Source organism: Sphaerodactylus townsendi, linkage group LG11, assembly GCF_021028975.2.
Source record: "Sphaerodactylus townsendi isolate TG3544 linkage group LG11, MPM_Stown_v2.3, whole genome shotgun sequence".
Classification (NCBI taxonomy): domain Eukaryota; kingdom Metazoa; phylum Chordata; class Lepidosauria; order Squamata; family Sphaerodactylidae; genus Sphaerodactylus; species Sphaerodactylus townsendi.
This window is the reverse complement of record NC_059435.1, coordinates 12378829-12395351: the sequence shown is the minus strand read 5'-3', so window position 1 is coordinate 12395351 and position 16523 is coordinate 12378829. Positions and strand designations below refer to the sequence as shown.

Here is a 16523-nt window from a genome sequence, read left to right as displayed (position 1 = left end):
GGGATATGCAACGAAGTGGTATCATCCTTACTATCAATTAGGTACCAAAACAGTGATTCAGACCATTAAGGCCGGCAAGGTTTGTCGTGAAACTTTCTGGGAAAACTGCCTTTGACCTACACAGTTAAGCACATTACCACCTCTTTGACAACTGGAGCTCAGGAAATGGGATTCAATTCACACTGGATTTCAACTGCAGATGATCTCCTGACAATACAAGCTCCATGCGAGTAGCTTTGCATGGTTCGTCACTCTGAATCACTCCAAAGCCAGTCTTTCATACTAGCCATTCAGGTGAACATAAGAACAAACCAGCTGGATCAGACCAGAGTCCATCTAGTCAGCTCTCTGCTACTCAGTAGCCCACCAGGTGCCTTTAGGGCTCACAGGCGGATGTGAGAGCAATGGCTAGCAAACTGCTCGGCCTGGACTGTTAAAGGCATTTGCAATCTCAGATCAAGAGGATCAAGATTGGTAGCCATAATAAGAGACCTCGAGCAACCTTTGAACTGGTTTGTAGACTGATAGATGCTGCAGTCCTAAACAGAATCCTGGCAGCTTTAAAGCCGTTGAAGTTAATGGACCCAGAAGGGTGCAGCTACTGTTTAGAACTCCCACACTGCAAAGCGTAGTGCATCAGGGTAATCTGGTGTGCTATAGTGAAGGCGATTAATGCCACACCAAGAGCCCATCCGGGGGGGTTGGCAGTCTAAGAAAATCTAATAATAAATATAAATAAAATAAATAAAACTGCTGCATGGCTTGTTAACAAAAATAAAGGCCAAGGTTTACATGGTTCAAGTATCACACACATTCCAATAGCAAGTTTTCCTAGAGGCCCGATCTACAGGAGGGACTAGGTGAGGACTAATGCTGAGGCGGTGACAGGCAACTGGCACTCAGATGTTATGGACTGGTCCATCAGCCCTGCCACCATGGCTGAGTGGCACTGCTGGCGAGGCTGATGGAGTGTCTCAGTCCTGCTGGAATGCCAAAAGTCCTAACTCTGATGCTAGGAGTTCGCCTCACTCTCTCAAAGCCGGACCACCAGTGGGTGCAGCCTTGTGGAATGGGCCACTCTTCAAGCAATAGATCCTGGGTTCAGTTCGGCATCTCAGTTAAGAATTAAGTTGTAGGTGATGTGAAACCCCTGCTGCCAGTTTGAATAGAACAGGTCTGATTCAGTATCAATACCGGCTTCGTTGAGTGTGTGTGTGTGTTACCTTCTTATGGTAATGTCCATTTTATTTATTTCTGAACACGTATTCCACGCTACAGGTGATGTAGTAGACATAAGGCCAGTCCTCCAGTGAGACCGAGAGTTTTTCACTTGTGAGATTTCACATGGAATTCCTTGAAGCTGCTTTTATACCAAGTTGGACCATGGGGGGTCTTAGGCTCTGGGTTGTTTGCCTGAAGGGCAGCTGCTCCTCCGGGTTTCTGATTACCTGAGCTTTGTAGCTGGGGAGATGTGGGGTTTCACGGAGAGACCACACCAGCCCTCCTATTCAACCATCCGTGTGAACCTTGGCACTCAAGATGTGGACTACAGTTCCCATCATCCCCTTCAGCATCATGCTGGCAGTGGATGATGGGAACTGCTCAACCTATAACATCTGGAGAGCCCTGAGATTTGACACCTGTGCCCTACATCAACAAGCCTCTCTCTGGCCATCTCAGCTCAACAACTGGATGTCCTCCTTTAATCTTCCTGCCCGAGACGCCTCCTCCCCAATCCCAATCCTTAATATAAACAACAGCTTGAAAACTTTATGCATATTTTTTTATTGATAAGCCTTGTTTGGCATAATACAGTAGAATCATAACACCAATTACAACTTCATGATTAGGGAATATGCAAAGATGTCCCTAAAGTGTGAGATAAAATGCTTACAATATACATATTAATCTAGTAATGCCTGTTTATTTGGGACTAAGCAAAATATGATAATAGCAAGCACAAACTTTTCAAGATCCGATCCAAGCTGGATATCCGAGTGCAAAACCAGGGTTGGAGAGAGTAGGGTTGCCAATCTACGATGGGACCAAAAGACTTCCCAGGATTACACCTGATCTCCAGACCCCAAAGGACCTTGGACAAAATGTCTGTTTTTTTTGGAGGGTGGTTTCTATGGCATTCTATCCTTCGATTATAGCCAGCGCGCCCCCCCTTCCCCCATAGCTGCAGTGGCGTATCTAGGCAAACTGGATTCTTGGCAGCCCTCCATGGCAAGCCTCCCTACTGTGACCAAGCAATGATTTTTTACACAGGTCGTTTCAAGTCACCATCACATTATAGAACATGCCCAACTCACAAATCTGAACAGCAATAGACATTGCACAGCAGAAATAATTTTTTTGAACACATTTTCAAATGCTTTCAAATGTTTTATTACTGCTATGAGAACATTTTATGGTGTTGTATCAGCCCCAATTGGAAACAGCATCACTTTCAATGTTATTTAAGCTGGGCAGATTCTCCCTTTAGAATTAGCGTTTAAAGGGAGAATCTGGGCTCTATAATTCTAAGCAAGTGATGCTGGAATCCATCCCAAACAGCATCATTTCAATGAGGGTGTTTTAAATTAAAGGGAACCCAGATTTCCTTTTAAATCACATAAAGGAATCACAGGATTCTAATTCATAACATTGAAGGTGATGCTACTGAGGAGTTGATTCTCCCACAACTGAGAAACAACATCACTTTCAATGTTCAAACACGAGATCAGCAGATTCTCCTTTAAATCCATGCGTGAGGAGGGGGGGATTTGGGGGTGCCTGCTGTCAGGGGTGCAATTGTTAAGCTAGCAGCACAGGCTTTTCAGGGAGTATCTTTAGGAGGCTCTCTAATAATTACCACCCGGAATTTGTGAGGTTTGGTTCAGGGGGGGTCCCAAGTTATGGACCTCGAGAAGGTGTAGCCCCATCTTCCTATTAGCTCCCATTGGAAACAATGTGGGTGATGGGAACACTCCTTTGGGAGTCCATAGCTTTGGACCCTGGACCAAGCCTTAACAAAACCTGGGTGGTATCAGTAGAGACTCTCCTGATGATACCTCCAAGTTTGGTGGTTTGGTTCAGGGTCCAAAATTATCGACTCCTCAAAATGTAGCCCCATCTCCTGTGGCTCCATTGGAAACAATGGAGGATGGAGGCACCCCTTGGGAGTCATAACTTTGGACTCCTGAAGCAAGCCTCACCAAACAGGTGATAACATCAGGAGAGTCCCCAGGCTTATCCCTGAAATTTGGTGCTGCCAGCCTAAAACTGCATGCCTCTACCCGGGCCAAAGCAAACACTGTCTAAAAAATCACAAAGAACCTGCGAAGTTTGCGCCCCACAGGGGCGCCCTGGCTCTGCACTTTGCCAATGGGGAGGAACGCCTCTGGCATCTTTGATTGATGGGACTGATCAGGGAACTTAATTCCCAGGCAGGAAGGTATAGGAAAAGATGGTCACTGAATATCCCAGCCATGTAAGACCTTCAAAGGACAAAGTTAAGTGAGTTGTCCACTTAAGCCTTTGTATGAATAAGCATTTTGTTTTAGCCAATACATGAATCATAGGTACTTTCAGTGCAGAATCCTGTCCACCACACAAAGCAAGAGCTTGAACACCACCATTATGTTCTGCTAAAGTTTGAAGTCTGTGTGATGGACAGGTAGCAATAGGTGGCTATCTGCTCATAAAGAATCTGATTGGCCTTGCAGTTCAAAAAGAATCCTGCAGATCTGAGAGAGAGGGGGCAAGGGAGATGTTGTCAGAGTAGAAGGAGGACAGGATTGAAGAGAAACCGAGAGAAACCTGAGAGTTCTTCTCTGGAGAGAACTAGAACCCACTTCCATGCAAAATAATCGTTTTCAAACCATACATCAATTGTTTGCAGGTGGATTTGCCATTCCACTTCCAGCTAAAGAGCACTGAAAGCTTAGTTTGAAAGTGCATTATTCTGCTTGTCTTGAATGAATACAGAAAAGGAATGATTCTGCCCAGTGTCAAGAAAGTGGAACCTTATGGGAAAACGAGTTCGTTTGTAATGACTGCAACTTGTGATAAATATGCTGTGTGGAATTGTTACCCCAGAAGGGCAACTTAGGCTAGCTACCCTGGCTCCTGGCTGGGAAAGGGGGGAGTGGAGGAGTCCAGGGAACAAAGAAGTGTTGAATAAATTTAGTTGATTTTATTCATCCGGACAGCAGGAGGAGAATCACTCTAAAGAGGTGACAGCCAAGAGTGATCAATAAAGCGGAGTTGAAAATTGGCCTGTGCAGACACAGACAATTCATAGAATTCTGGAAGGGGACATTTAACTGTAGTGAGAAAATTTCCAAATCATTTATTCCCTCTCTCTCTGCTTGCTTTCTCCAATAGCAAATAGTTCTCATGTGGGAAACAAAAGAAAGTCTGTGATAGAGGCAAGTGTGTGCCTGCCTGTAAACTTCTTGGGCAATCATCATCATCATCATCATCATCATCATCATCATCATCATCATCATCGCCATCAAAAGCCAGCGTGGTGTAGTGGTTATCTGGAAAACTGGGTTTGATTCCTCACTCCTCCACATGAGCAGCAGACTCTTATCTGAGGAACTGGATTTGTTTCCCTGCTCCTTCACATGAACCCTGCTGGGTGGCCTTGAGCTAGTCACAGTTCTCTCAGAACTCTCTCAGCCCCAGCTGCCTTACAAGGTGCCCGTTGTGGGGAGGGGAAGGGTTTTATAAGCTGCTTCGAGACTCCTTAAGGTAGAGAAAAGGAAGATATAAAGACAACTCTTCTCTGTATGTGGACGTTCCCAGATTAGAAGCTGCAGCTCATGTGGAGGAGTGGGGAATCAAACCCAGTTCTCCAGATTAAAGCACACTGCTCTTGATTCCTCACTCCTCCATATGAGTGGTGGACTCTTATCTGGCAAACTGGATTTGTTTCCCTGGCTCTACCCATAAAGCCTGCTGGGTGACCTTGGGCTAGTCACAGTTCTTCGGAACTCTCTCAGCCCCACCTATCTCACAAGATGTCAGTTGCGGGGTGAGGAAGTGAAAGGAGTTTGTAGCCCACCTTGAGTATCCTTACGGGAGAGAAAGGCAGGGTGCAAATCAAAACTCTTTTTCAAATTACAGCTAACTTATGGCAACCCTAGAGTTTCCAAGGCAAGAGACATTCAGAGGTACTGGCACTGCTTGACTCTGCCTAGCAACCCTGGGCTATCTTTGTGGTCTCACCTCCAAATACTAACCAGGAATGACCCTGCTGAGCTTCTGAAACCAGAAGAGATCAAGCTACCTTGGGTTCAACACTCCATTATTTGCAGAAGTCTTTTGCCAGGGATCTAACCATCTACATTTACTAGGCTTGCCTCCTTCTACACTTATTTGCTGCAGACAATTAAAAAAGCCCTGCCCCTTCAGTTCTGTTCAAATCATTGTTTTCTTAGCTTTAAGGCTTTCAGCCTTTCTATGGGTCAGATCCAACAGCTTCTCTGATGATGGAATTGGGCAAGTCTTCTGGCGGCAACCCGTGGCAACCATAACATGTGTCCCATATCAGTGCTGGCAGTCTGAGGGCAAATTGCTAGCTGAGCCAGAAAACAGACAAGTAGAAATGGGGGCAGCTCAATAAATAGCCAGATGACAAGCTGTTCAAAAGAAATAGCCAGAGCCAGGAGTCCGAAGTGTGCTCCTGCACACACAGCAAAAAAGATAGTGCTTCTTTCTCAAACCTGAGGAAAGGCGACTGAGTTGTATCTTCTAGGGAAGCCAGGTTCCACCACCCACCCAATGGGAGGCAGGGTTCAGGTCGGAAAACTATTTGAGGTTTAGGGATGGAGCCTGAAGAGGCCAGAGACCTCAGTGAGGGTACAATACCACAGAGCCTGCCCTCCAAAGCAGTCATTTGCTCCAGGGAAACACATCCCTGTAGTCTGGAGATTAGGTGTAATCAGAGGCGAAGCTGCCAGGGGATAGGGGGATGCGCGTTGCACCGGGCGCCCACTTGTGTGGGCGCAAAATTTGTGGGTTTTTTGGTTTTTTTAGTGTTTTTTCAGTTGTTAGGTGTGCAATTGTTAAGCTAGCAGCACCAACATTTCAGGGTATCTTTAGGAAACTCTCCTGAGGATACCACCCAAGTTAGGTGAGGTTTGATTCAGGGAGTCCAAAGTTATGGACTCCCAAAGGGGGTGCCCCCATTGTTTCCAATAGAAGCTAATAGGAGATGGGGGCTACACATTTGAGGCGCCATGACTTTGGACCCCCTGAACCAAGCTTCACCAAACCTGGGTGGTATCATCTGGAGAGTCTCCTAAAGATACCCTGAAATTTTGGTGCTGCTAGTTTAACAATTGCACGCCTGACAGCAGGCACCCCCCAAATTTCCCCAGATTCTCCTTTTAAATCCCCCCCTTCGGCATGGATTTAAAAGGAGAATCTGACGTCCCCAGTTTAAACATTGAAAGTAATGCTGTTTCAGGGTGGGGGAGAATCCATCCCAAAACAGCATCACTTTCAATGTTGTTTTAACTGGGGATCCCAGATTCTCCCTTTAAGGTGGATTTAAAAGGAGAATCTGGGCTCCCAAGTTTAAGCACCATTGAAAGTGATGCTGCTTGGAGGTGGATTCCAGCATCACAGCGGCTGCCAGGGGGAGGGGGGGCGCAAAACTCAGATTTTGCACCGGGCTCCATTTTCCCTAGCTACGCCTCTGGGTGTAATTCTGGGAGATATCCAGGTCCCACCTGGAGGCTGGCATCCCTATCATTCTCCTTTCCTACAGTGATGATTATAATTTCTATATTATTTAGGGGGAAACACACCCTTCCTCTGATTCCTCTGTTCTTTCAAATAGGTGTCCACATTCAATTTAAAGACCCTTAATCAAACTTTACCTTTTTCATTTATCTTTCCCTAGAACAGTTTACTCCAGGGGGTGTCCAACTCTGGCACTTCAGATGTTCATGAACTACAATTCTCATCAGCCCCAATTGGCCATGCCAGCAGGGGCTGATAGGAATTGTAGTCCATGAAGTTGGACACCTCGGGTCTACTCCATACTTTCTCATTCACTATCTTCAGCCCCTTAAGGATTCCAATTGTAACAAACACACACAAAACACTGTTTCTCTACTTCCTTTGTCTACTCAGACACCCTTGTCTGAAATGAAGGCTCATTCCGCACATGCAGAATAATGCACTTTCAAACTGCTTTCAGTGCTCTTTGAAGCTGTGCGGAATAGCAAAATCCACTTGAAAACAGTTGTGAAAGTGGTTTGAAAACGCATTATTTTGCGTGTGCGGAAGGGGCCAGAGATTCTCAGGAGACAGGACTTTCCTCTTTGTGCAATAAGAAGACCACTAAATCAGATAATCGTGATCCTGCCAGAGAAAGTGGAAAACCTTCACAACACCCCCCCTCTCCAATCATGTTATCTTTCTGAAATTGGACTGCAACAGACTCCAGGATGACCCGCAAATAACTTACACAGGCTGTCCACCTTCCCCTCAAATAAAAGATCCATTTCGAAAGGTGATCTTCTCCATGGCTTTACTGGAAATTGTTTTGTTGCAAATTTAAGAGCTTCAAGACTATTCACACATAATAGCATCAGTTTAGCATTTCACTGCAGGAGCATGCTTGCTGGCTTCAAGTTCATCTCAACAGAACAGCCTAGTTCATTCTTTAAAGCATGTGTGCATTTTCCTCTTGTCTATTACAACGTGACTCTGAAATCCAATTTACACATTACAATACAATTTGCATTTGGGGTCAATTTTGCCTGATTCCTGGCCCACTACCCCAAAAAAGCATCCGACAATTCTCTGTGCTTTTCAACTTTATCTGGAGCTACGCTAAATATAGAAACAGCTTCGCGTGCTGAATTTTTTACTGGTTATGGTTGTTCACAAGCGAACAACCAGGCAACGGTGTGTTCCTTGAGCAAAGGTACCCTTAGCAATTAGGTGTCTTCTGCCCAGATTGGCCCCTTGTCCCGAAGGGAGTATTGCCACCATGACACCAAAGACAGATGAGATTAAAAACAAGCAACAACAAGAGCTCATACCACTGACCTGTTTTTCATTTTCATCCTCCAGTTTCAGCCTGTCCTCTATGCAGTTCCTGGCCTGAAGGAACGCTTTCCTCTGCGCCCTCTCTGTCAAAATCCTCACAAAGACCCCATACAAATTTACACTGACAAAAAGGATAGCATTGGCCACCAGCTGTAAGGGGAGAAAGAAGGGGACAAAAAGAGAAATATTGTCATACACACATTCTTGCACAACCCTCAAGTTGTTATCATGTCTACAATCTAGCCAACGTCCATGGCGTTCGTTCTGTGCAAAACAAAAGTGTCCCACTCATCAGAGGTCCCATGAAAGTAAAGTTTCCCCTTCAGTCATGTTCAACCCCTGGGGTACCACTGCAAGCAGTGATTTCATAGGCAAGCCGTTTTTGTGGGGTAGCTTGCCATTGCTTTCCCCGGCTATTCTTTACCCCCTAGCTATGTGCTAGTTCAGTGGTGGCGAACCTATGGCATGGGTGCCAGAGGTGGGACTCAGAGCCCTCTCTGTGGGCACGTGCAAACAGAGTGCCCCCCCTCACATCTAGGCTGGTCTGGGCCACTGGGCTCGATTATTAGCATTAAACCTAAGACCTAGTTTTGGGGAAGCAGTGTAGGCAACCCTGTTAAGCGCTGTTAAACCCCACAGATTTTCATGCGAAGAACTAAAGCGTGATCCTTCACCTGGGAGTAAGCTCGGCTTCTGGCAATGGGGCTTGCTTCTGAGTAAACCCTCCTAGAGTCATGTTTCACCCATTGGAAGAGTTGCACGGTTGCTTCAAAGCAAAACCACCGACTACCACCAAGCTTACTGCCGAGTAACACACGCCTTGGAGCCAACCGTTTTTCTAAACTAAAACCTCAGTATTCAGGCTAAATTGCCATGTTGGCACTTTGCGATAAGTAAGTGGGTTTTGGGTTGCAATCTGGACACTCGGTCTCAAAAAGGTTCGCCATCACTGTGCTAGGTACTCATTTACTGACCAAGGAATGGATGGATGGCTGAGTTGACCATGAGCCAGCTGCCAAGATATCTGACTCACAGGGGGCTCGAACTCCTGACTGTGTGAGTGGCAATGCAAGCACTTAACCACTACGCCACACAGCTCCTCCAGAGGTCACGTACCCCTGACCCACCCGGCCCACCACTGTCAGACTGGTAGCAACTCCCCCAACCCCGTTAGCTACCACCCTTTAAACTGGAGATGCTACCAACTGGACTTCGGACTTTTCCAAGCAAAGCAGGCGCTCTACCATTGAGCTGTAGCCCTTCTTCTTATCACTGCCTCCAGTGGCTGTGAACCTTGAAGCTGGTACTCTGCAGCCAGGCACTAGGACCAAACCTAGTGAGTTATCTGACACTGAATTCATACGAACAAGACGTCTTAAAACAGGATAATCATCAAGACCACCAGTCAGCAATCAGACAAAGAGGACAGTGGGTTTGATGCACTGGGTGAAGTAACAATGCAATAAGGAAGCATCCCCAACTGCTCACACAGGTGTTTTTAGAAACTGGTTCGAGTCAGGTGGAGCTTCTGCTGAGCAACTACTGAAGTTAAGGGAGCTATGCATGACCTCATTTCCTGACATGGCATGGTTGCCTTCACATAGTTGGCTCCAGTTGTGTCCATAACCCTTTTGTCAGAATTCCAAAGGGGCCCACAGGCTCAAAAAAGGTTGGAGATCCCTGCACTAGGGCATCTTTGCCTCTGCTGTGCCTCCCAGGTGGTTTGTTCCACTGCTTCCTCCTCATCCCTCCCACTTATTGTAAGACAGTGATGGCGAACCTTTGGCACTCCAGATGTTATGGACTACAATTCCCATCAGCCCCTACCAGCATGGTCAATTGGCCATGCTGGCAGGGGCTGATGGGAATTGTAGTCCATAACATCTGGAGTGCCAAAGGTTCACCGCCACTGTTGTAAGATAACACTGACTACAAAGAACAGGTAAGCAAAGAGACTAGAAAAGCAATAGAACAGGAGAGGTACTGGTGGTAACCTTTCTGCTAAAGCTAAGGGTAGGCACTTGAGGATATAAGATGGAAACTGTAATTCCAGGTGAAATTGCCATAGCCAAGTAGTGGGTGTGGGCAGATGCATTTTCACCATCTTTAACCTCTAAACCATCCACCAAGGTGGCCACGTGCATAATTCAGCTCTGCTGGTGTGCTGGCATGAACAACGAACTGGAAGGTTTAAAGCAAGAGCTTATGTTTCCAGCTCTTGTGGCTGGAAGAAGAAGCGTGGAAATCAGAATGAAATGCAAATCAGCAGAAACGATGCATGCTCCAGTTAGCAGGCAGTTTTAAGCAACTGCTCTCTCTGAGTGCCGAACACTGCTTCGCCACAACAAAGGCCTCAGAAACTCCATTTCTGTGGTGGATTCCTAACCTGAAGATCACCGCTCTCAGATGCCTCACCAATTGGAATCATAATCTGACCCTCGTATCACCAACTAGGATGGATCACAGTATGCAAACAATCAAAACCCCTGGCTTTTTGATTCACAAAGCTTACTGCTTCAAATTACTTGCGCCACAAAACTGCTTCACGTGAAATAAAATAGACATGGTTCTTTCAAGATTCTTAAGAGAGTATATATGTGATAGCTTTGTGGGTCAAAATAAACATGAGTCCATATTGAGGACTAACAAACGTTTTTATTCAAGCATAAGCTTCTTTTGGGGGGGGCGGGGATAAAGATGTGATATTTCCAGACATTTTGAAACCATGAGGAAAAACAACATTTCTTTTCTGGTGGTTGTGGGGGGGAAAAGCTGAAACTTTGGGGGAAATATATATGTAATACTTGCCCTGAACTGTATAAGCCCAGGCCAGCCGCTGAGTGTGGTGCCCTCTTTTTGCCCTTCTATACCTGGGTAACCCTCCTATGGAGGGGTCCAGCCGTTCCCCCTTTTTGGGGAGGTTTTTTAAAAAAATGGGTTTACCAGGTGCCTTTTATCGTATTAACCGCTGTTTTAATGGAATTTTAGTAAGTTTTTAATGAATATCTACATGGATGGAGCCTATGTGATGTATTGTGTATTTGTATGGTTTGCTCCCCAATCTAGCATTGTATTGATTTATGTTGTACACTGCCTGGAGCCCCTCGGGGATAGGGCGGTATAAAAATCCAAATAAATAAATAAATAAATACATAAAAATCTTGGTAGACTTCAGAAGGTCGGTTGACTTAGATGGAAAACCACTAATGAAGTCCGGGGTCACTAAGCAGATGTTGGCAATGGCAAACACAGTTGCCACATCTGGAGTGGGAAATATCTGGAGATTTTGAGGGCGGAGCCTGGGGAGGATGGGGTTTGGGGCAGGGAGGGACCTCAGCAGGATATGATACCATAGTCCACCCCTCAAAGCAGCCATTTTCTCCAGGGAAACTGATCCTGGTCATCTGGAGATTGTTTGTAATAGCAGGAAGAAATCCAGGTGACACCTGGAGGTTGGCAACAATCTCTTGCCTTCAAAATTCTACAGGGGTCCAAGTGGCCTGTGACTGACTCGATCGTTAAAAGAAGAGGGGAGAACTTCTCCTGCACAATTCTTACTTCATGAAACTAACCACAGTTAATCAGTCAGTCAATCATTATTTAAGGCACACAGCCATAGTGCATTACAGTATACAAATAGAAAACACTACACACATACATACACACACACAAATGGAAAAAGTGGCTGTAAAACAGACATTTCCATATATATATATGGTAAAATCTTAGAGAAAAAATATTTGCATACAAATTTAAACAATATAGCAAACCACATACAGATAAAATCACCCTCTAAAACTGTTAAAAGGAAGAAGTACCTTCTTTAACGGCAAATCTAGCCCTAATCTATTTTTGCAGCCACAGCAAAAAGGGTCGGTATCAGATAGAAGCAGTTCTATTTTCTCTGAGTCTGTACCCATTGCAGTCAGCGAATACCTTCCCCAGGAATTTAGACCTAGGTTCTGAATAGGCAGAACAATAGAAGACAAAACAATAGAAAGTCCTCAGGGGACAACCTTCCAAAAATGCAGAAGCAAAAGGCTGCCAGGATATGAGTGCAGCGATTTTCAAGGAAATGCACTGGCCTAGTTGTGACACGCACCATTCTTGATGACTATGAGCACTCCTTTTTACTTTCTCCATCCCAGGCAGTAGAGACCCTTGATGGACAGCCCCACATATGGCTGGTGGGATACATTTGGTTTGGTGGATTCTAAGTTGTATATGTCCATCCTTGACATACAAGAGGGAAAAAAACACTATGACGGGTCTGAGAATATCAGTCTTCTGAGTTCTTAAAAAGAAACTCATTTGTATAACAGAATGCAAGAATCCACAATGAAACAGTGCTTTCTGCCCAGCTTCTTTTGGCCTTTTCTGCATATGCTATTTATGACATTTTCAGGCTGGAAATAAAATGTTTCCTGTGTTTAGTTTCTCACTGCCCCCCCCCCCCTTTAGTTTTGGAAACGTGTCCATAACACTTTTCTCTGTTGTATCTGAAAACACTTTTATGGCACTTCTTTTTGCAGTCTCCCCAGTGGTGGGATCCAAAAATGTTAGTAACAGGTTCCCATAGTGGTGGGATTCAAACTGTGGCGTAGCGCCAATGGGGCTGGGTGGGGCACGACGGGGGCGTGGCCAGGCATTCCGGGGGCGGGGCATTCCTGGGCGGGGCTGTGGCAAGGATGCAGCCGCTGCCCCGGTCCTTGGGTGGGAAACGAATGCATGCAGGCGCAGGTTGCCACGCACGGAGGTGCACCTCCTGCTAGACTGCTTCAAGTTCTGCGCGTTACTGCTGAGAGGAGGGGCGTAACTAAGGCAAAAATCACTTGGCAAAATCACCACTTAGTAACCCCTTCTCCGCACACACAAATAATTAGTAACCTACTCTCGGGAACCTGTGAGAACCTGCTGGATCCCACCTCTGAGTCTTCCTCACAGTGCGATCATACTGACACATTTTATTTTTCCCGCCAAAACCACAGGCCTTTTCCATACCCTCTGTGCAGTTGCCAAACTTTAATTTTGGTGCTTCACCTGTCTTTTTTTCGTCCCTCACCTCACAGCTTCACCCCTTCTCTTAACATTTATTATTTCTGCCGTTTTTCTCCCCTCCTCATTGTTGGTATCAACAAATCAGTGATTCTATAAAGCATCGTTACAGTGCATGTGTGGTGAACAAAAATGGCAGCCAAAAACAATGTTTTGAGAAGGGGAGTGCGGACAAACTTTGTCGTAGACATTGGGATCAAAAACATCTTCAAAATAGCAAAAGTGGTGTGGTGTGCATGGAAAAGGCCTTTCTGGGCTCTGTAATCTGGCTGCTGCAGAACGATGCAGACTTCACAGATATTTTTTCAGTGTTACATGGAAAAAGTCCCAGAGATTTCTGCAACCAGCCCTTTCGTCATGAGCAGCACATTTCAAAAATTTGAGAAACCAGACTGAAGTACCAAAGCATTCTGTCCCAGAAAAGAAACAGCTACTCTTTAGCAGCAGTGGCTTAGGAGGTTAAGAGCTCGTGTATCTAATCTGGAGGAACCGGGTTTGATTCCCCGCTCTGCTGCCTGAGCTGTGGAGGCTTATCTGGGGAATTCAGATGAGCCTGTACACTCCCACACATGCCAGCTGGGTGACCTTGGGCTAGTCACAGCTTCTTGGAGCTCTCTCAGTCCCACCTACCTCACAGGGTGTTTGTTGTGAGGGGGGGGGGTGAGACTAGGCTCCTTTGAGTCTCCTGCAGGAGAGAAAGGGGGGATATAAATCCAACCTCCTCCTCCTCCTCCTCCTCCTCCTCCTCCTCCTTCTTCTTCTTCTTCTTCTTCTTCTTCTTCTTCTTCTTCTTCTTCTTCTTCTTCTTCTTCTTTATTCTCAGAGCTCAGAATATCTCATGGTTTTACCACATGTTGAATACAAGTTCTTTTCCACACCTTTAAATTTAGTTGCCCTCAGAGAATCTGACCTGAAGCTAAGCACACATCAAAATAATTCCATTATTTCTGTATGAATTTATCCTAGTCTTCCTCTAAGAAGCTACAGGAAGCTCAAATCAGCATATATTATTCTCCTCTCCGTTTTATCCTCACAGCAACTCTGTGAGGTAGGTTTGGCTGACAACGCATGACCGGCCCAAGGTCACCCAGTAAGCAAAGTGAGAATCGGAACCTGTATTGTCAAAAGTTTTCATAGCCAGAATCAACTGGATGTTGTGGATTTTTCGGGCTGTGTGGCCATGGTCTGGTAGTTTTTTCCCCTAATCTTCTGAGGCATGTCACGGGGAGATGTGTTTCTTTCTGTGATGGAATGAAACACATCTCACTATGGCATGCCTCCAAAGAGGCCTGCCATAGCTGTGAGCGAAATGGTAGAAGCAAAACTTCCAAAACACAGCCCAGAAAACTCATGACAGCCCGATTGGAACCAGGCTTGCACAGATACTGATCCAACACACCAGCCAGTACAGTATGCCACCTATCAAAACCTTCTTGAGGCAGCTCACGACTAAAAGATGACGAAGCAAAGTCAATGAAAAATTATGCTGAGAAAACAAATCAATGAAACAAGCCCAGCCAACAAAGTAAATTAAAACCGAGTCAATTAAAACCACCAATAAAAACAAGACATGACATAAAAACACATAAAAATAAATCGAACAGACTAAAACGACATTGATAGAACAGTCCATAAATCAGCTAAATAAAGGTGGGCCCTCTTTGTTACCTGTGCTTGTTTGATGACAACCCATTAATTGCTTTTGCTGTTTCAAACACAGGATAGTAGCCTGGTCAGCAAGCTCCCTTTTTGTTGGCAAACTTCATTATGACGTCTGGCACTGACTTACACTGAAGTTTTATCACAGAGAACACAATGGGTGTGATTTCCCCGGTAGTGACTGTCCTCTTTCCAGAGGGAAAGAACAGCTAATTCCACTCTAAACAGGCTGCATAGTTGAGGATATTGTGCCGAAGAGCCATTTGTTCATTTCATTCTTGGTCTTTCCTCTTTTGCTATAAAACTGAATTCTGGAACTGTAGGAAATTGCTGCAATCAGGAGACGGCGGCTACGAATCACACTGTCCCCGTTAAGCTGAGTGAAGATCAGGCAGCCATGAAAAGGGTCACAGAATGTATTCTTTGCTCCAAAATGGAAAGAAAAGACTCTCCGCAAAACATTTCGTATCACAACCACGGCTTGCTCCAACTTGATTTAAAGTAATTTATCCCCCTTTTTTCATTCTAAGATGCACAATATAAACAGCTCATTAGGGGTTGGATCCAGTCACCCTTTTTTATTCAATGTCACCCATTTTTCCTCCATATTACAGCCTCTGTCCCGCAGGGTTTTTGTACATGCAGGCCCCATGAGGCTTAGCATAATGCTTTTTGTTGGTCAAAGAGGTCGTCTCCTCCCATCCAGAAAAGCTGTCTGGATCTAGTCCAATGTCAATGAAAGACTTAATTCAAAAAATCAACATCACAATAAATTGACAGATGGCAGATAAGAAGAGCAGCACACCAAGATAAGAAGCAGATGCCAAAGTATCAGTGGAGCCATCACACTATTAGTTACCTTAATCAAATGTAATGGTTGATGTTTTTGTCACGGCCACAAACAAATAAATGAGTTCATTCTCAAGCCCATGGAAATAAAATTGTTTTAACTAATTTTCTGAACAGCAGAACAAAATGTGCCTCCGATATCCCCAACTCTCCACAGGTCACTTAGCCCAAACAACTAGAGGAAAACCAGAAATCTATGATGGCCACCGAGTTTGAATTACAGGAAATATGCCCTTAGTCCAAATCTTCACTCCTATTTTGCTTCAGTCCTGTTTGGCAGCTGAGGGAAAGATAGGCTCCTTCCGCACATGCAGAATAATGCACTTTCAAACTGCTTTCAGTGCTCTTTGAAGCTGTGCGGAATGGCAAAATCCACTTGCAAACAGTTGTGAAAGTGGTTTGAAAATGCATTATTTTGTGTGTGCGGAATGAGTCATAGTGGCAGAGACTCTGATGGAAGATAAAGGAGCCCATGGCTTGTCTTCCTCTGTGATTTTTTTTGGATTTGTCATATTTTAAAACATTGCTGGCAATTGCTAGGTTTTTTTATTCTATTTAAAATCATATTTAGAAGAGTTGGTCATTAAAAAAAATTATATTATGCGAGCTGTGCTGGGCAAGTCGCAAATGTTGCAAATAAATCAATACACAAACTAATTTATTTTTTTAAAAACCTTGACATTGCCTTATTAGTTTTCTCTGGATGAACAATAGCCTTCCCTTACCCCTGCTCTAGAACAATACAGGCATCATCATGCACGGTTTGCATGCCAATTTTTTGTCTTGCTCTGCTATTATATGTGGTCAAATAGGTCTTGCAGGTTCTGAAAAACTATCAAAGTTGCAGAGACAGTAGCACAATGAATATGGACAACAAGATGACCACCAACTATAGAAAAGTC

At 44.9% G+C, this 16523-nt stretch overlaps 1 protein-coding gene and 1 pseudogene across 5 annotated transcripts in view; both read right to left on the bottom strand.

Moving 5' to 3' along the window:
• The window catches only part of LOC125440742, a 41742-nt pseudogene extending 34234 nt beyond the window's left edge, over nucleotides 1-7508 (bottom strand).
• ADCY1 (adenylate cyclase 1) overlaps nucleotides 1-16523 on the bottom strand; it is a 274661-nt gene that overhangs the window by 179619 nt on the left and 78519 nt on the right. For all 5 annotated transcript variants that reach the window (XR_007245741.1, XR_007245742.1, XR_007245743.1 and 2 more), the window contains exon 2: nucleotides 8059-8208. Coding sequence is in view for 2 of the 5 variants with exons in the window: in XM_048510692.1 (XP_048366649.1) it covers nucleotides 8059-8208 (150 nt within the window). In the remaining 3 variants the exon portion in view is untranslated. The remainder of the gene's footprint in view (nucleotides 1-8058; nucleotides 8209-16523) is intronic.